Source organism: Lytechinus variegatus, chromosome 2, assembly GCF_018143015.1.
Source record: "Lytechinus variegatus isolate NC3 chromosome 2, Lvar_3.0, whole genome shotgun sequence".
NCBI classification, from domain to species: Eukaryota; Metazoa; Echinodermata; class Echinoidea; order Temnopleuroida; family Toxopneustidae; genus Lytechinus; species Lytechinus variegatus.
This window is the reverse complement of record NC_054741.1, coordinates 80,912,709-80,927,029: the sequence shown is the minus strand read 5'-3', so window position 1 is coordinate 80,927,029 and position 14,321 is coordinate 80,912,709. Positions and strand designations below refer to the sequence as shown.

The window sequence follows — 14,321 nt, the reverse complement described above, 5'->3', positions numbered from 1 at the left end:
ATCTTCTCCAAATGCTTATCCAGTCTATTCTTAAATGCAATCACTGAACAGCAGTAACTACATCTTCTGGGAGACTGTTCCACACATCTATCACTCGGTTAGCAAAGAAAAAATTACGCACATCAAGACATGAATATCTTTTCTCTAGCTTTAAGGAATGACCACATGTTTTTAATCCCAACTCTTTCTGAGTTTGGCCAGACAGACAATTAACATAATTTCTGAATGAATGTCATTATCACTTCATGCATTGGTTTCATGTAGGATAAGAAATGTTGTGACTTACCAGATTGATTAAGAAATAAAGTTCTAGAACGAGAAAGACGATGAAGAAGATTGCAGACCATGGATTGTGATTATAGGCAGGCATCATTACATCAGGAAAGCTGAAAAATTTTGTCCAAAATAATTTGTGAATATTTGGTTTAGAATATAAGAATCTTAGCACCTACTCATAACCTTCAAGACTAACTCTTCTCCTGTATCGTTTCATGAAGGATGGCTATTGGAAGCAATATGTAATTCAAACTAAGATCCTGTTGCAGAAAACTTATATAAAAAATAAAATATTGCTTAAAAACTGCTGAAATCACAGCATTAACAGCTAATATCAAATTTGCCATACAATGTTATATTTGTAATCGAAAAGAAGCATTATGACATGAAGACCAGATTAAAAGTCATTGTTTTTTAATCAGATGAAACTGAAAATATATTTAGCTGTTTACGTTATGCAAATATTTTACACGTATACTTTACTTCATAGTTCCAATTATCAAAAGTATTTATAATAAGCCCTCTGGAAATACATGTCCATATTTACTAAAAATATATATGCAAACATCTGAACAGGAATCATGATACAAAAGAAAAGAAGACAAAGATAAGTTTTGCATGTACATTAGTTTTGATATTTAAATTAATCTGAAAAGTATTATAATAAAAGTGTTAAGTATTAAACTAATCAATACTCACTTAGCAGTGGTCATAAGCACAAAGAGATTTACAAAGCTATCTTGCAGAGTTTGGAAATAAATGTCATCCTCCACATTCACAAATATGTAGAAACCTGACAAAAAAACCCAAAGAAAATGTTCATTTTGAATTGAATAGACAATACCAAAGCTTATTTCTGAACAAACAAGCATATTTTATCTTCAGTAGATGTGGAACAAGTCATGTAATAATTAATTCTTCTTTTTATTGATTTATTCTCAGTATTAATCATTTTCCTACCTCATCTGGCTAGTGACCTACTTATAGCACCTTTACAACATGATGAAAACAAGTCATAGATTCTACACGTATATGAAGCACATAAAAACTGAAGTTTTCCGAAATGCTGTTTAATTAAAAAACTTTGTAAGCAAAATGGGGCTGTTGACAAACCCATTGGCTGGAATTTTTTTTTTTTAAATTGTAATAGATTGTATGACAAATTTTCTGTACATGTAGGTCCCCAAATCAATCACAGCACTTAAAAGGTGTTGTGACAGATCTCATCAACATCATAATTAAAATATCATCCATTTGGAAACAAAGAGTGCTAATACTAATCTTTCAAGAAAATGATGCGTATAGGTTAAGAAGTTATAGAAAGAAAGCTTGTTGAACTAACATATTATATGCATTGTACATGTAGATAGTTGGCATAAGTCTCTTCTCTAGTTGTGATTTATCAAATCATTCACAAATCTTTGTATTAAAGATGGGGTCCAGGTAGTTGTTTCATAAAGCTGTTCATTAGTTAAGAGCGACTTTAAGAACGACTGTTGATCCTTTTTTGTGGTATGGTACATTCATTGGCGATGGTTGAGTGCATGATAAAGGTTTACCAGTCAATCTTAAATTTGCTCTTAACTTACGAACAGCTTTCTGAAACGGCTCCCAGGTTTCATTGTTCTGTGATTTGATAGTATAACTTACCCAATATAGAGAAGATGAGCATGAAATATCCTAGTAAGAACAACATCTCAATGATAGGAGGTGATGACTGGATGATTTGACGTAGTACTCTGCACATCAAGAAAAACAAAATGTTTTATGTAAAGTTTTAAACATAGAATGTAAAACACAGAAAAGAATGATTCACCAAGGTTTGGTGTGTTTCTTGCAAAGTGGTTGATTATTGAATATCACGTTTGAAATAAGATAAATATAATGGTGAAAGAAATGATTTCAATATGAAAAAGATCATAAATACTCTTAAATTCAATAAGCTTCCTCACACCAAAATGTTGCCATATTAACTGCCATATTCATGCCTCATTTCCATGTATCATGTCATCTTTTTTGGTGATAATTCATTTCTATTACAACTGAATGAACCTACATGTATGAACAAACACATGGTTCACTTCACCCAAGCATGATATGCACAAAATTTTTATGTAAAACAACTTGAAATCAAAACTACATTAAAAATATCAAACTGAAATTTGATGTAATAAAATATGCAATTCCAATTTAAAACAATAAATGAAAAAAGTAGATATGAAGTGCAATTAAAGTTTATCTCTAAGAGAATGCTATTGAAAATAAGGGCAACTGAAAACCAAGTCCTAAATAATACAGAAGGGGCTTTTAAACTATTATCATCCTCTATGGATGACATTTAATTCATGTAATGTTCAATTTTTTTTCCGAGAACTGATCTTTATTTCTAGTGGTGAATCTCACCTTCTGACTCCTCCACAGTAATGACAGTCAATGAGAAAGATTGGTCTTAATGCTCTGGTAACTCTGAAATGAGATTGCTGTCTTACTATCACTACCAAGGCTTCACTATACATTACTAATAGAAATATAGCCTGTTATGAAACAAACAAGAATAAGGAATATCATTCAATTACATGTAAAGAGAGTGTGCATGTTATGTTTGAACAGTTTTTTATTATGTAGAATAATGCATTTGCACCGAATGACAAAGAAACTGAATAAAATTCAATGGACTTAATGTTCTGTGAGAGTAGATGAAAACAAAAAATCAACTTCCTTGAAATATGAATCATGGACAACCTACGTTCTTCAAAAGGACAGACTTTGTGTATAAAGTTCAAATATAAACGTTAAAACATATGCCTGTACATAAAGTACAACTTAAAATAATAACTACATGTACCTGAAAATTGTGCAGAACCTGTGATCAAATGTAAAAACAACATACAATTCCAATGATATTGTAAATCTTTTTGCCTGTATTAATCACAGCTAATCAGACAGACAGTATGATGCATGTTTATGAATAAAAGATACTTTACCTTAAGTAATGTTCTTTTATGTTTGGCAAACGACTTTAAACCCATCCATCTCATTTTAAGACCAAGACCAAGAGCTATAATTGTCAGTCCAAAGAGTTCCAAAGATGCATGGATCTATTAAAGAAAAGGGGGGGGGGTGCAATAATATGAAAATAAAGTATAGAATCATTAGGGAGAGGGACAAAGGGTTGATAGAATTTCATGATTAGTCTTGTATCAAATCTACAACATAATTAAAAATCAAAGTGAAAAGTGATCAGTATGTGTTGACAGTGATGTATAAAATTATACAGTATTTTAAAAATAAAAAGTATCTGTAATATGCGACATGTGTGCTGGCAAATGGATTTCAAGTATCATAAAGAATAGGCCTGTTGAGATCCCAAATTGTTTTGTAGTTAATATCAACAACAAAAGTGCAGCCATGGACCATAGCTATTAACACTTCTCAATTTCTGCGACTGCTACTCCAGGCAATGAAAGACAAATATGGATAACGTAAGCCAAGCAAAAGCTGGGGAGACCGTGGAGGCTGCCGGCATGTTGATCTAGCCACTAAGCCCTGGGATCAGTAAGAGACTTTGAGTGCGGACCCACGCCGCCATCGCTGCCGACGCCTCGAAATAAGATAATTAGAAAAAACAATACCCAGTGGTACAAAGCCGTTGGATGCGTGGATGGTGGTGTGAGTGTGGGTATGTGTAAACAGTTGGACATGTTGACAGAGAAGGTGTTGTGATAGAGTTGTGATAGAGTGGGCTAAATACTTGCTCTTATTTTGACAAACCTTGATCTCACATGGGGGGAGAGACTGTACTAAAACTTACCCAACAACACACAGCACCAATATCAAGTTATTTTGGTAAAAATGTATGGCATATTCTCTGTATTATCCCACAACAGGCCTTTCATTCCAATATACCTAATTGTGTAAAAAAACTATTTAAACCCAAAATCACATTCTATCATTTCAATTAAAAACACAAAAACAAAGGAGTTTCAACATCCAAACAAATTTTATCAATTTTGTTTGCTGCTAGGAAGTTCAATAAATACTGAACTTACAGAATGAATCACTGTCATTAAAATTTTCTCCGTTAAGTACCTTATAATAAAATGGTATTTTTTATGGGGATACTAATGACAACAAGAGCCTGGCACAATGTAGCAGTTCAAATACTGCATTTGTGTAAATCATTCATCAATCGTGCCAAAGTGCAATTTGCATTAAAAGAATTCATGCTCCATTGCACTTTGTTTATGGGCAACACATATTCTCTATTGTGTTCATATCGGGGAGGCGTTTACCAATTCAAATATACTATGTCAGCTGGAATAAGAATTATCTTCTGCATATTAAGAATTCAATATATTCCAAATATATTAATGTCACTTGGTATAAATAAATCAAGCTAAATAGGGTAAAAAATGGCAATAACACTAAAGAAACAAACACTGAGGTACTGTTTAGTTTACCGATTGAACAGTCACAAATACAAGTAATTGTGTTTTATATGGTACATGAATTGTGCATGGCTGTATAGAAAACGGTCTGAAGTGACCTAAGATATACATACACACTTAGCATAGAAAGTAAAATGATGATTGCAATGAATGGAGTGAAAAGTCAACAACAATTATGGGTGGATGGCCAGAAAACTCGAGCAACTATCATTCAAAGTAGACAATAAGAGTCATTTCATTTATGTCAATTTTCATTTCACTTCACTATTCAATAGTACAATGAAAAAACAAAGAGAAAGAGGGGGTAGGGGAAGAGAAACAGAGAGAAAAGAAAGGATGATAAAGGAAGGGGGTGGGGCAAGTATGAAGAACCAAGAAATACCAATGGCACAGTCATATGCTAATGCTTGAAAAAATGGCAGGCAACAAGAAATAACTCTGGAAAGAAGGTAAACATGCCAGCAACAGTATTTGATCTAAATTTGAGACAGTATACCAAGGAGACAAAAAGAAAAACAGCATATAAGGGTGAGATATTGTATGATCTGTACAACTTTTGTAAACAAGTTGCCTCAAGGCCAAAGCCTGTTTGGATGAATACACCTGCTTTCAAGCTATGGAGTGCAATTTGAAAGTGTCTTTTAACACAACACACTCCTCCGTTAAAACTAAGTGTTACTACGCCAAGGATTATCACGGTAGCACCGTCATTAGAAATGAACATTTGATGACAGCACAGTTGAACGAGGCTCCATCGATTGCGGATTTTAGCCAATTGTTCACTGAATTTTAATTTTCCATTAGACTGGGCGGACTTGAAAGAAGTGCTTAGGACTATTTGTTGGAGAGTCCTAGTTTTTCACTGTACTTTGTGGTGAAATGCCCATAATCTCAAAAGTACATTGTGAAATACTGAGCCCCCGCCCCCAAGAAAAAGAAGAGAAGTAATTCATGAATAGTTCATGTTTTCATGATCTTTAGATGAACAATGTCTAGCTAGCACAGTACACATGATTACACTCCTCTACAAATATGCAATAAAACAGGTTTTTATTTACACTGGGGTTAAGAGTACAATGACAAACCAGAAAAATAACATGATGACCTCCACTTGACACATATCATTTGTGAAAAACAGAAAAGCTGTTTTAAAAAGCGAAGGTAAATTTGCCTTTTGCATTTTATGAACTTTAACAAAGCAAACGCCAAGCGTTGTCTCGCCTGCATATTGCAGTCATGAAGAGAATGTATGTCAAAACTATGCTATATGACTTCCGAGGCTGTCAGCAGTTTAGGGGGTGAATTGTGGTTCTGACAGTTTACATATGCAATAATGCTATAGGCCAACTTTATCCCTAGGAAATGAGATAACACTGAGAATGCTGTTAATACTATGAAGCTATAATGATTTCCATGGAAGTAAGGAAATGAATGTTAGTGAAAAAGAATGTAATTCATAATAATGTGAGAGAAATAGTAAAATTGAATTAATTATTAAGGTGTTATGGCAAACTTATTGTCATGGAAAGTTCATTGACCTTTGACCTTAATCAAATTCAACTCACATTCGAACTTGACCTGCACCTTCAAAAGATGGACCTCTTGTATGAATTTGGCGATCCTACCTCGAAGCTGTAGAAAGTTATTGGGTGTACAACACAGCACAGTGCCAGTCATGGAAAGTTCATTGACCTTTGACCTCATTCAAATTCGACTCATATTCGAACTTGACCTGTGCCTTCAGGAGATGGACCTCTAGTATGAATTTGGTGATCCCACCTCGAAGCTATAGAAAGTTATTGGGTGTACAACACAGCACAGTGCCAGTCATGAAAAGTTCATTGACCTTTGACCTTATTCAAATTCGACTCATATTCAAACTTGACCAGTGCCTTCAGGAGATGGACCTCTGGTATGAATTTGGTGATCCCACCTCGAAGCTGTAGAAAGTTATTGGATGTACAGCACAGCACAGTGCCAGTCATGGAAAGTTCATTGACCTTTGACCTTATTCAAATTCAACTCATATTCGAACTTGACCTGCACCTTCAAAAGATGGACCTCTTGTATGAATTTGGCAATCCTACCTCAAAGCTGTAGAAAGTTATTGGGTGTACAACATAGCACAGTGCCAGTCATGGAAAGTTCATTGACCTTTGTCCTCAGTCAAATTCGACTCATATTCGAACTTGACCTGTGCCTTCAGGAGATGGACCTCTGTATGAATTTGGTGATCCCACCTCGAAGCTGTAGAAAGTTATTGGGTGTACAACACAGCACAGTGCCAGTCATGGAAAGTTCATTGACCCTTGACCTTTAACCTTATTCAAATTCGACTCATATTCAAAATTGGCCAGTGCCTTCAGGAGATGGACCTCTGGTATGAATTTGGCGATCCCATTTCGAAGCTATAGAAAGTTATTGGGTGTACAACACAGCACAGTGCCAGTCATGGAAAGTTCATTGACCTTTGACCTTATTCAAATTCGACTCATATTCGAACTTGACCTGTGCCTTCAGGAGATGGACCTCTGGTATGAATTTGGTGATCCCACCTCGAAGCTATAGAAAGTTATTGGGTGTACAACACAGCACAGTGCCAGTCATGAAAAGTTCATTGACCTTTGACCTTATTCAAATTCGACTCATATTCAAACTTGACCAGTGCCTTCAGGAGATGGACCTCTGGTATGAATTTGGTGATCCCACCTCGAAGCTATAGAAAGTTATCGGATGTACAGCACAGCACAGTGCCAGTCATGGAAAGTTCATTGACCTTTGACCTTATTCAAATTCGACTCATATTCGAACTTGACCTGTGCCTTCAGGAGATGGACCTCTGGTATGAATTTGGTGATCCCACCTCGAAGCTATAGAAAGTTATTGGGTGTACAACACAGCACAGTGCCAGTCATGAAAAGTTCATTGACCTTTGACCTTATTCAAATTCGACTCATATTCAAACTTGACCAGTGCCTTCAGGAGATGGACCTCTGGTATGAATTTGGTGATCCCACCTCGAAGCTGTAGAAAGTTATTGGATGTACAGCACAGCACAGTGCCAGTCATGGAAAGTTCATTGACCTTTGACCTTATTCAAATTCAACTCATATTCGAACTTGACCTGCACCTTCAAAAGATGGACCTCTTGTATGAATTTGGCAATCCTACCTCAAAGCTGTAGAAAGTTATTGGGTGTACAACATAGCACAGTGCCAGTCATGGAAAGTTCATTGACCTTTGTCCTCAGTCAAATTCGACTCATATTCGAACTTGACCTGTGCCTTCAGGAGATGGACCTCTGTATGAATTTGGTGATCCCACCTCGAAGCTGTAGAAAGTTATTGGGTGTACAACACAGCACAGTGCCAGTCATGGAAAGTTCATTGACCCTTGACCTTTAACCTTATTCAAATTCGACTCATATTCAAAATTGGCCAGTGCCTTCAGGAGATGGACCTCTGGTATGAATTTGGCGATCCCATTTCGAAGCTATAGAAAGTTATTGGGTGTACAACACAGCACAGTGCCAGTCATGGAAAGTTCATTGACCTTTGACCTTATTCAAATTCGACTCATATTCGAACTTGACCTGTGCCTTCAGGAGATGGACCTCTGGTATGAATTTGGTGATCCCACCTCGAAGCTATAGAAAGTTATTGGGTGTACAACACAGCACAGTGCCAGTCATGAAAAGTTCATTGACCTTTGACCTTATTCAAATTCGACTCATATTCAAACTTGACCAGTGCCTTCAGGAGATGGACCTCTGGTATGAATTTGGTGATCCCACCTCGAAGCTATAGAAAGTTATCGGATGTACAGCACAGCACAGTGCCAGTCATGGAAAGTTCATTGACCTTTGACCTTATTCAAATTCGACTCATATTCGAACTTGACCTGTGCCTTCAGGAGATGGACCTCTGGTATGAATTTGGTGATCCCACCTCGAAGCTGTAGAAAGTTATTGGGTGTACAACATAGCACAGTGCCAGTCATGGAAAGTTCATTGACCTTTGACCTTATTCAAATTCAACTCATATTCGAACTTGACCTGTGCCTTCAGGAGATGGACCTCTGGTATGAATTTGGTGATCCCACCTCGAAGCTGTAGAAAGTTATTGGGTGTACAACACAATTGTTGACGGCGCCGCCGCCGCCGACACCGGAAATAGTGATACCTATGTCTCGCTCCGCTACACAGGCGAGACAAAAAAGCAAGTGTGTATAACAGAACTGGGACAGAAGTTAAAAAATTGTTGAAAATACATGAGGTAAACACTGTGCAATGTAAATGATCTACAATCTACAAAAAGCTTACTACAATCAAAGCATTTTTCTTGTGTTTCATTCTATTTTTCAGTTTATAAATTTCATATATTTATTCATTTTCATTAAAGCTGCATAGTATTACCCCAGCTTTAGAAGTTTTATGAATAGTTTCCATTTTTCATAAAACATTATGAGGTGATTCGCTGACAACTGAAAACAAACTTAAAAGAGATAAAATTTTCAAGTTTAAAAACTATGTAATGCAAAAAAAAATGATTAGACTTTTGACAAGAACAAGATATGTATGAGAAGTTGTACAATTTTTACAATCCAGTAATTTACAAAGGTTATGATGAAAATAATAGTATACCCATTACCAAATATGCATTCTAAAATTGGTGTAATAAAAAAACATGGGGTTATAATTTTTCATGTTTTCAAGAAAAATACAAAATGAACATTTGCATTTAAATGAATTCATGAATAGACCTATTAATGAATAATTATCAAATGAAAACTACAATTGATGAAAAGAAAATGTGAGCATTACAGTATTCAAATATTGGACCCTAACTTTCTCCACATTCTCTGTATTTACTTACAGTCACACTTGCAGCAGCAAATACACATCAGTATTTCAACGAAAGCCCTACATACATACACACACCAATATATACACACAGTATGTACTGATTAGTCACTGTGTAAGTAGATACATGTACTAGGCCTTGTAGATACTTGCTGATGAAGGGTTATTTTCAGTCTAGAGTTTTATCTTGACCTTTGCATCTATATTACATGACACCATCCAAGGGATATCCTTTTTCCTAAAATTAAAAGAATCTTATCTTCACACCAGCAATTAGGACAGACCATAGAGCTATGGACAGTCCAGTGATCATGCTAACACATGGGTAGGTCTATATTATGCTTACTGATGAAGTATTGCATCTTGGAATGAATTACACCCAAGTAAGGCAATAAGTGGATGGAATTAGTTTAATAATGATAACAGTGATTAACAATATTTGTATTGCGTTTATCACAAAAACATGTCAGCTGTTTACCTTTAAGTATTTTTTTCTCTACATTTTTTGTGATTTTTTTGTTTCTTTATGGTTATGGTTACTGTTCTTATGGTTTCGTTCTAGTTTCTACCTTGTTAAAGTTCATTTTTCTTTCTTTTTTTCCTTCGTTTCCTTCCTTCCTTCTTTCATCCATCTATATTACATTTATTATTTAATTTTTCTTTCTTTCTCTTTTTTTCATTATCTATTGTAGACAAGAGAAACAATTTGTTTCTCTTGTCTACAATAGAAAAAAAGATCCTCCCCCCCAAAAAAGTGAATTTTCGACTGAAAACCTGAAATCATAACTTTGTTGAAGGGATTACACAAACTGGCCAGAAAGAGCAGCATGATTAATTGTGATGTACAGTTGGACAAGTCTTCCATTTGATCCAAAATAATTAAGATGTCATCATTTTCAAAAGTTTTACAAAGAATGTGATTTTTCTTTTAAGAGAGCAATCAGAGCATGTATATTATGCTATCTATGCGCAGAGGGAAATAAGGTCCCTGGAAACCCTTTTTTCAATATAGTGAACATAAAAACACATAAAGTGTATTTGGGTTGGATTAGTTCCTAAAAAAGTTATAAAAAACCTTTCAGCAGTATATATGAAAGGGATACATGTATATACACTTACAATCGGCTGGAGCTGTAGTGCATCAACAGCTGGCTCTTCAACCAACGCAAGAAGTAGCACCAACATGGCTGCTGCTAAGTCCATGATGTAAAAGTAAAAGTTATGGACCATGACATAGGCTGGGAGGGCATCTTGGTTTCTTGGATGGGTGTCAAATCGGTCATTATTCTCCCCCTCCTGAAGATAAATGGCTGCCTCTCTGTAGTTGAGCTCCCAGTCTTGGGAGGTTCCAATGGCAGGCACAGAGAGTGAAGAGGTCTGTCGGGACACAAAACCTGGGCTGGTAGCAACAGAGTCATTGTTCAGATAGTCTGGAAATATAACGCAAAATAGTGTACATGTCCATTTAAAATTACGATAATTGATTCTTGAACATTCAGAAATAAAACAAAGGATAGTGATAATGAAAATAACTCTTGGTTTTCAGTTAGGTATTCTTGAAATATCTTTATTATACTTTTAATAGGTCATCATTATATCATCTCCCCTTTCTTAATGTGTTCCTTTCTTCTTACATTTCTAGTGTATCCCTGTTTTCACATCATTCTATCTGTTTTCCATCATTCTACTTAATAGCTCTTAATACCTCTTTTTCAATTTTTTACCCATCCTTAATTGTATTTTCCAATCATTTTCTTCATTTTCTGATGCATTTATTTTGCTTTTCATCTATTTCTTTTGTAGAAATTGTTGTATTGCCCTCAATATTATGATTTCTGAATGTGCACATTATTGACGCAACCAGCCCTTGCACTGAGCCCTTTATGGTGAGGGTAAAGTAGATTTTTCAAGGCACATGGAAACAGTCATGGAATTCAATAATTTTCTAAGTGTGCCTAGGCAATTTCAGAAGGGCTCCAAAGCATTGAGAGGTAAACTTTATATATTGTACTCAATAAAAAAAGTATTTGCACATAAGTAATAAAGGAATATTCATATCTTAAAAGTAGGAAATTAACTAGTGGTCTGTATTATGAGAGATCCCCTCTTATGTTTGAGTTTTTTTTTCTTTCTCTTTCATTTATTCATTTTCATTTTTTCATGATAATTTCCATAAGCCCTTGTTCAATTTCTTTTGTCAAGGTCCCGTTAAACTTATTTTGGATCAGCAAGAATCAAGCAGAATTAGCTAGAATTAAAAAATATAAAAATCTGAAAAATGGGGGGGGGGGGGTGAATCCACCCAAATGGAGTTTAATTAAATTACAGTTTAATTGACCAAGTGACTCATCACACACTAGTCACACTTGAGTTGAAATGAGCCCCATTGGAGTCAGACTTAAAATTTGTACTACATTTTTTTTATATTCGAGGATTCTCAAGACTGCATTCTTTGTGCATTGGGTATATTTAGGCAAATTCTTGTGGTCATCCTGAATGGTTCAGTAAAAGAGTGTTCCAATCTTAGAATAATTTGCCTGCAACACTTGTAATGTCCTCTAGCATCAACTCATTTAAACATGGATTAAATTCTATTTTGTTGAGCAAACATTTTGAAGTTGTCTGACATCCACACCCGCACTGTATTTGTTAGACTTTTAATTATTCATCAAGCGCTAACGACCGGGAGATCTACAGGACTATCTCATCTCCCTTACACTACAGAATATCACTGTATTCTGAATTTAATTTTTTTTTTACTACTTACATATGTACATCCCAGCAGCATTTAAAACATATCAAGCATATTGTGAGAGCTGCATAGAGGGAGAAAAACTTGACTAAAAAAGTAAATGGTGATTGAATACCAGTAATTTAATTCACTCAGATTGCTTATTCTGCTTGATTCCAAATGGGTCCTTTAGGCTTTAGCATGTCATAGGTCAACACACTAAACACTACAGTCAATATAACAATGGCTGACATTGCGAAGCTGTGATAAAGGCCGCGATGATCTATGTAAAACTTAGTTTCATTGAGTCATTCTCTTTCTTTCAAGGTATGCTCGATGTATACATCAATCATTTTAGCAGGTAAATTATCCAACAGTTTTGGCAACCCATCGATTTCATTTTCGTGAAAATACCACCTATAACTTGCACTGACAATGCAGTGAATACTATCTATAAGCCCACTACAATAGATACATGTAGCTACCGCCGTTGGGAAGGCAGCAGCAGCAGCTGCGTGTATTTAATATTGGGTCTCCCAGATCCAGATAAATACCTTATGCTGGTCCCAACGTGTTCGGATATAGCCAGGCGGCTTCTAGAGAGTAAAAATAATTAACTAACGTAAGGTTACTCTCATACGAAGCCAGGTCTTCCTTCTCATTGACCCACACGAAGGAAGCCAAAACCTGAACCCCCGAGATTTCTACTTTCCTTCTTAAATATCTAGCCCTAAATCATGTACATGGGATAAAACTTCATTTCTGACATTTCATAAAAAAAATAAGAAAAATATCATGACAAGACGGAAGAGACTTGCCCGATGTTTACGCGTGCGTCGGGTAACGTTGGCGAAGAACAATAGGAAGCTAGATGGCGGCGTAAACATGGGGCAAGTCTCTTCCGTCTTTTCACAATATTTTTCTCATTTTTTTGATGAATTCTTGTTCAAAAATACCAACGAGAGCGTAGAAATAATGGAAATGAAGTTTTATCCCATGTAGGCCTAGCCCTAGGCCTACATGATTTAGGGCTAGATCTTTTAGTTTTAGAAGGAAAGTAGAAATCTCGGCGGTTCAGGTTTTGGCTTCCTTCGTGTGGGTCAATGAGAAGGAAGACCTGGCTTCGAATGAGAGTAACCTTACGATAGTAAATGATTTTTACCCTCTAGAAGCCGCCAAGCTATCCGGATACGAGAGGTCGGACCGTACCGAAAGCTTCTCGCTCTCAGTCTCACTCACTGACTCAGCTCAATCTCTGCTTACACTGGTCTAGACTCTCTTGTTCCACTGACTCGATCACTCTAATTAGATCACTCTTCCAAATTGAAAAATAAAAAAGAACGTTTTAAAACTCCTCCAAACAGAACTATTTTAGGTGTCTAAAGACGTAGTATAGTAACACTGAGTAGGCCTAAGTCGTATTCGTAACGCGCAGGCCGCGTCGCAGCGTAGCCTGCAGTCGGTGTACAACACAAGCAGACGCCGAAGAGGTAAATTTGAGTCAATTAAAACGAAATTAAGCCTATATCACGACTGCCGCGTTGACTTCAAATACTACATTTATCTACAGGAAGTATTTCTCACCACTCCTGACTGTTCTAAAGCTCTGACTTGGCTGTTGTTCAGCCAATAAAGGACTCTCAAGTTCTACTGAGACACGATTTAGGTCGTCCTCCAATTCCGCCATGTTTACATCCATCAGCTGTTATTCTCGCTTTTCGAGGTGAGATTTGGCGAGATTTCGCTCCACCAGTTGACCCCTTTCGACCTTTTCTCGGAAGTCACCAAGCAACGAAACCGAATCACACAAATACGAGCAAGCGGATGGATACTATTTCATGTTAAAAACTTAACAATATGTTAAAAATTCACTATTTTTCATTACTATTTGTAATAAAAAGTCATTGAAATTTTGCAGATTTAAGAATACTAAAAATTGAAACGGATTACACGACAATTATTTGAGGCTTCATTTTCTCTTCGCGGAGGAATATTTACAAACAAG

The 14,321-nt window shown here is 36.0% G+C and overlaps 1 protein-coding gene across 1 annotated transcript in view; it reads right to left on the bottom strand.

The window, feature by feature from the left end:
• Nucleotides 1–14,253, bottom strand: part of LOC121409222 (two pore calcium channel protein 1-like) — a 50,200-nt gene extending 35,947 nt beyond the window's left edge. The window contains exons 1-7 of the mRNA XM_041601083.1: nt 13,901–14,253; nt 10,705–11,015; nt 3,261–3,374; nt 2,680–2,810; nt 1,927–2,015; nt 976–1,069; nt 287–386 (exon numbers count right to left, since the gene is read on the bottom strand). Of these exons, the coding sequence (XP_041457017.1) occupies nt 287–386; nt 976–1,069; nt 1,927–2,015; nt 2,680–2,810; nt 3,261–3,374; nt 10,705–11,015; nt 13,901–14,015 (954 nt within the window). The 5' untranslated portion in view covers nt 14,016–14,253. The remainder of the gene's footprint in view (nt 1–286; nt 387–975; nt 1,070–1,926; nt 2,016–2,679; nt 2,811–3,260; nt 3,375–10,704; nt 11,016–13,900) is intronic.
• Nucleotides 14,254–14,321: the final 68 nt, after the last annotated feature.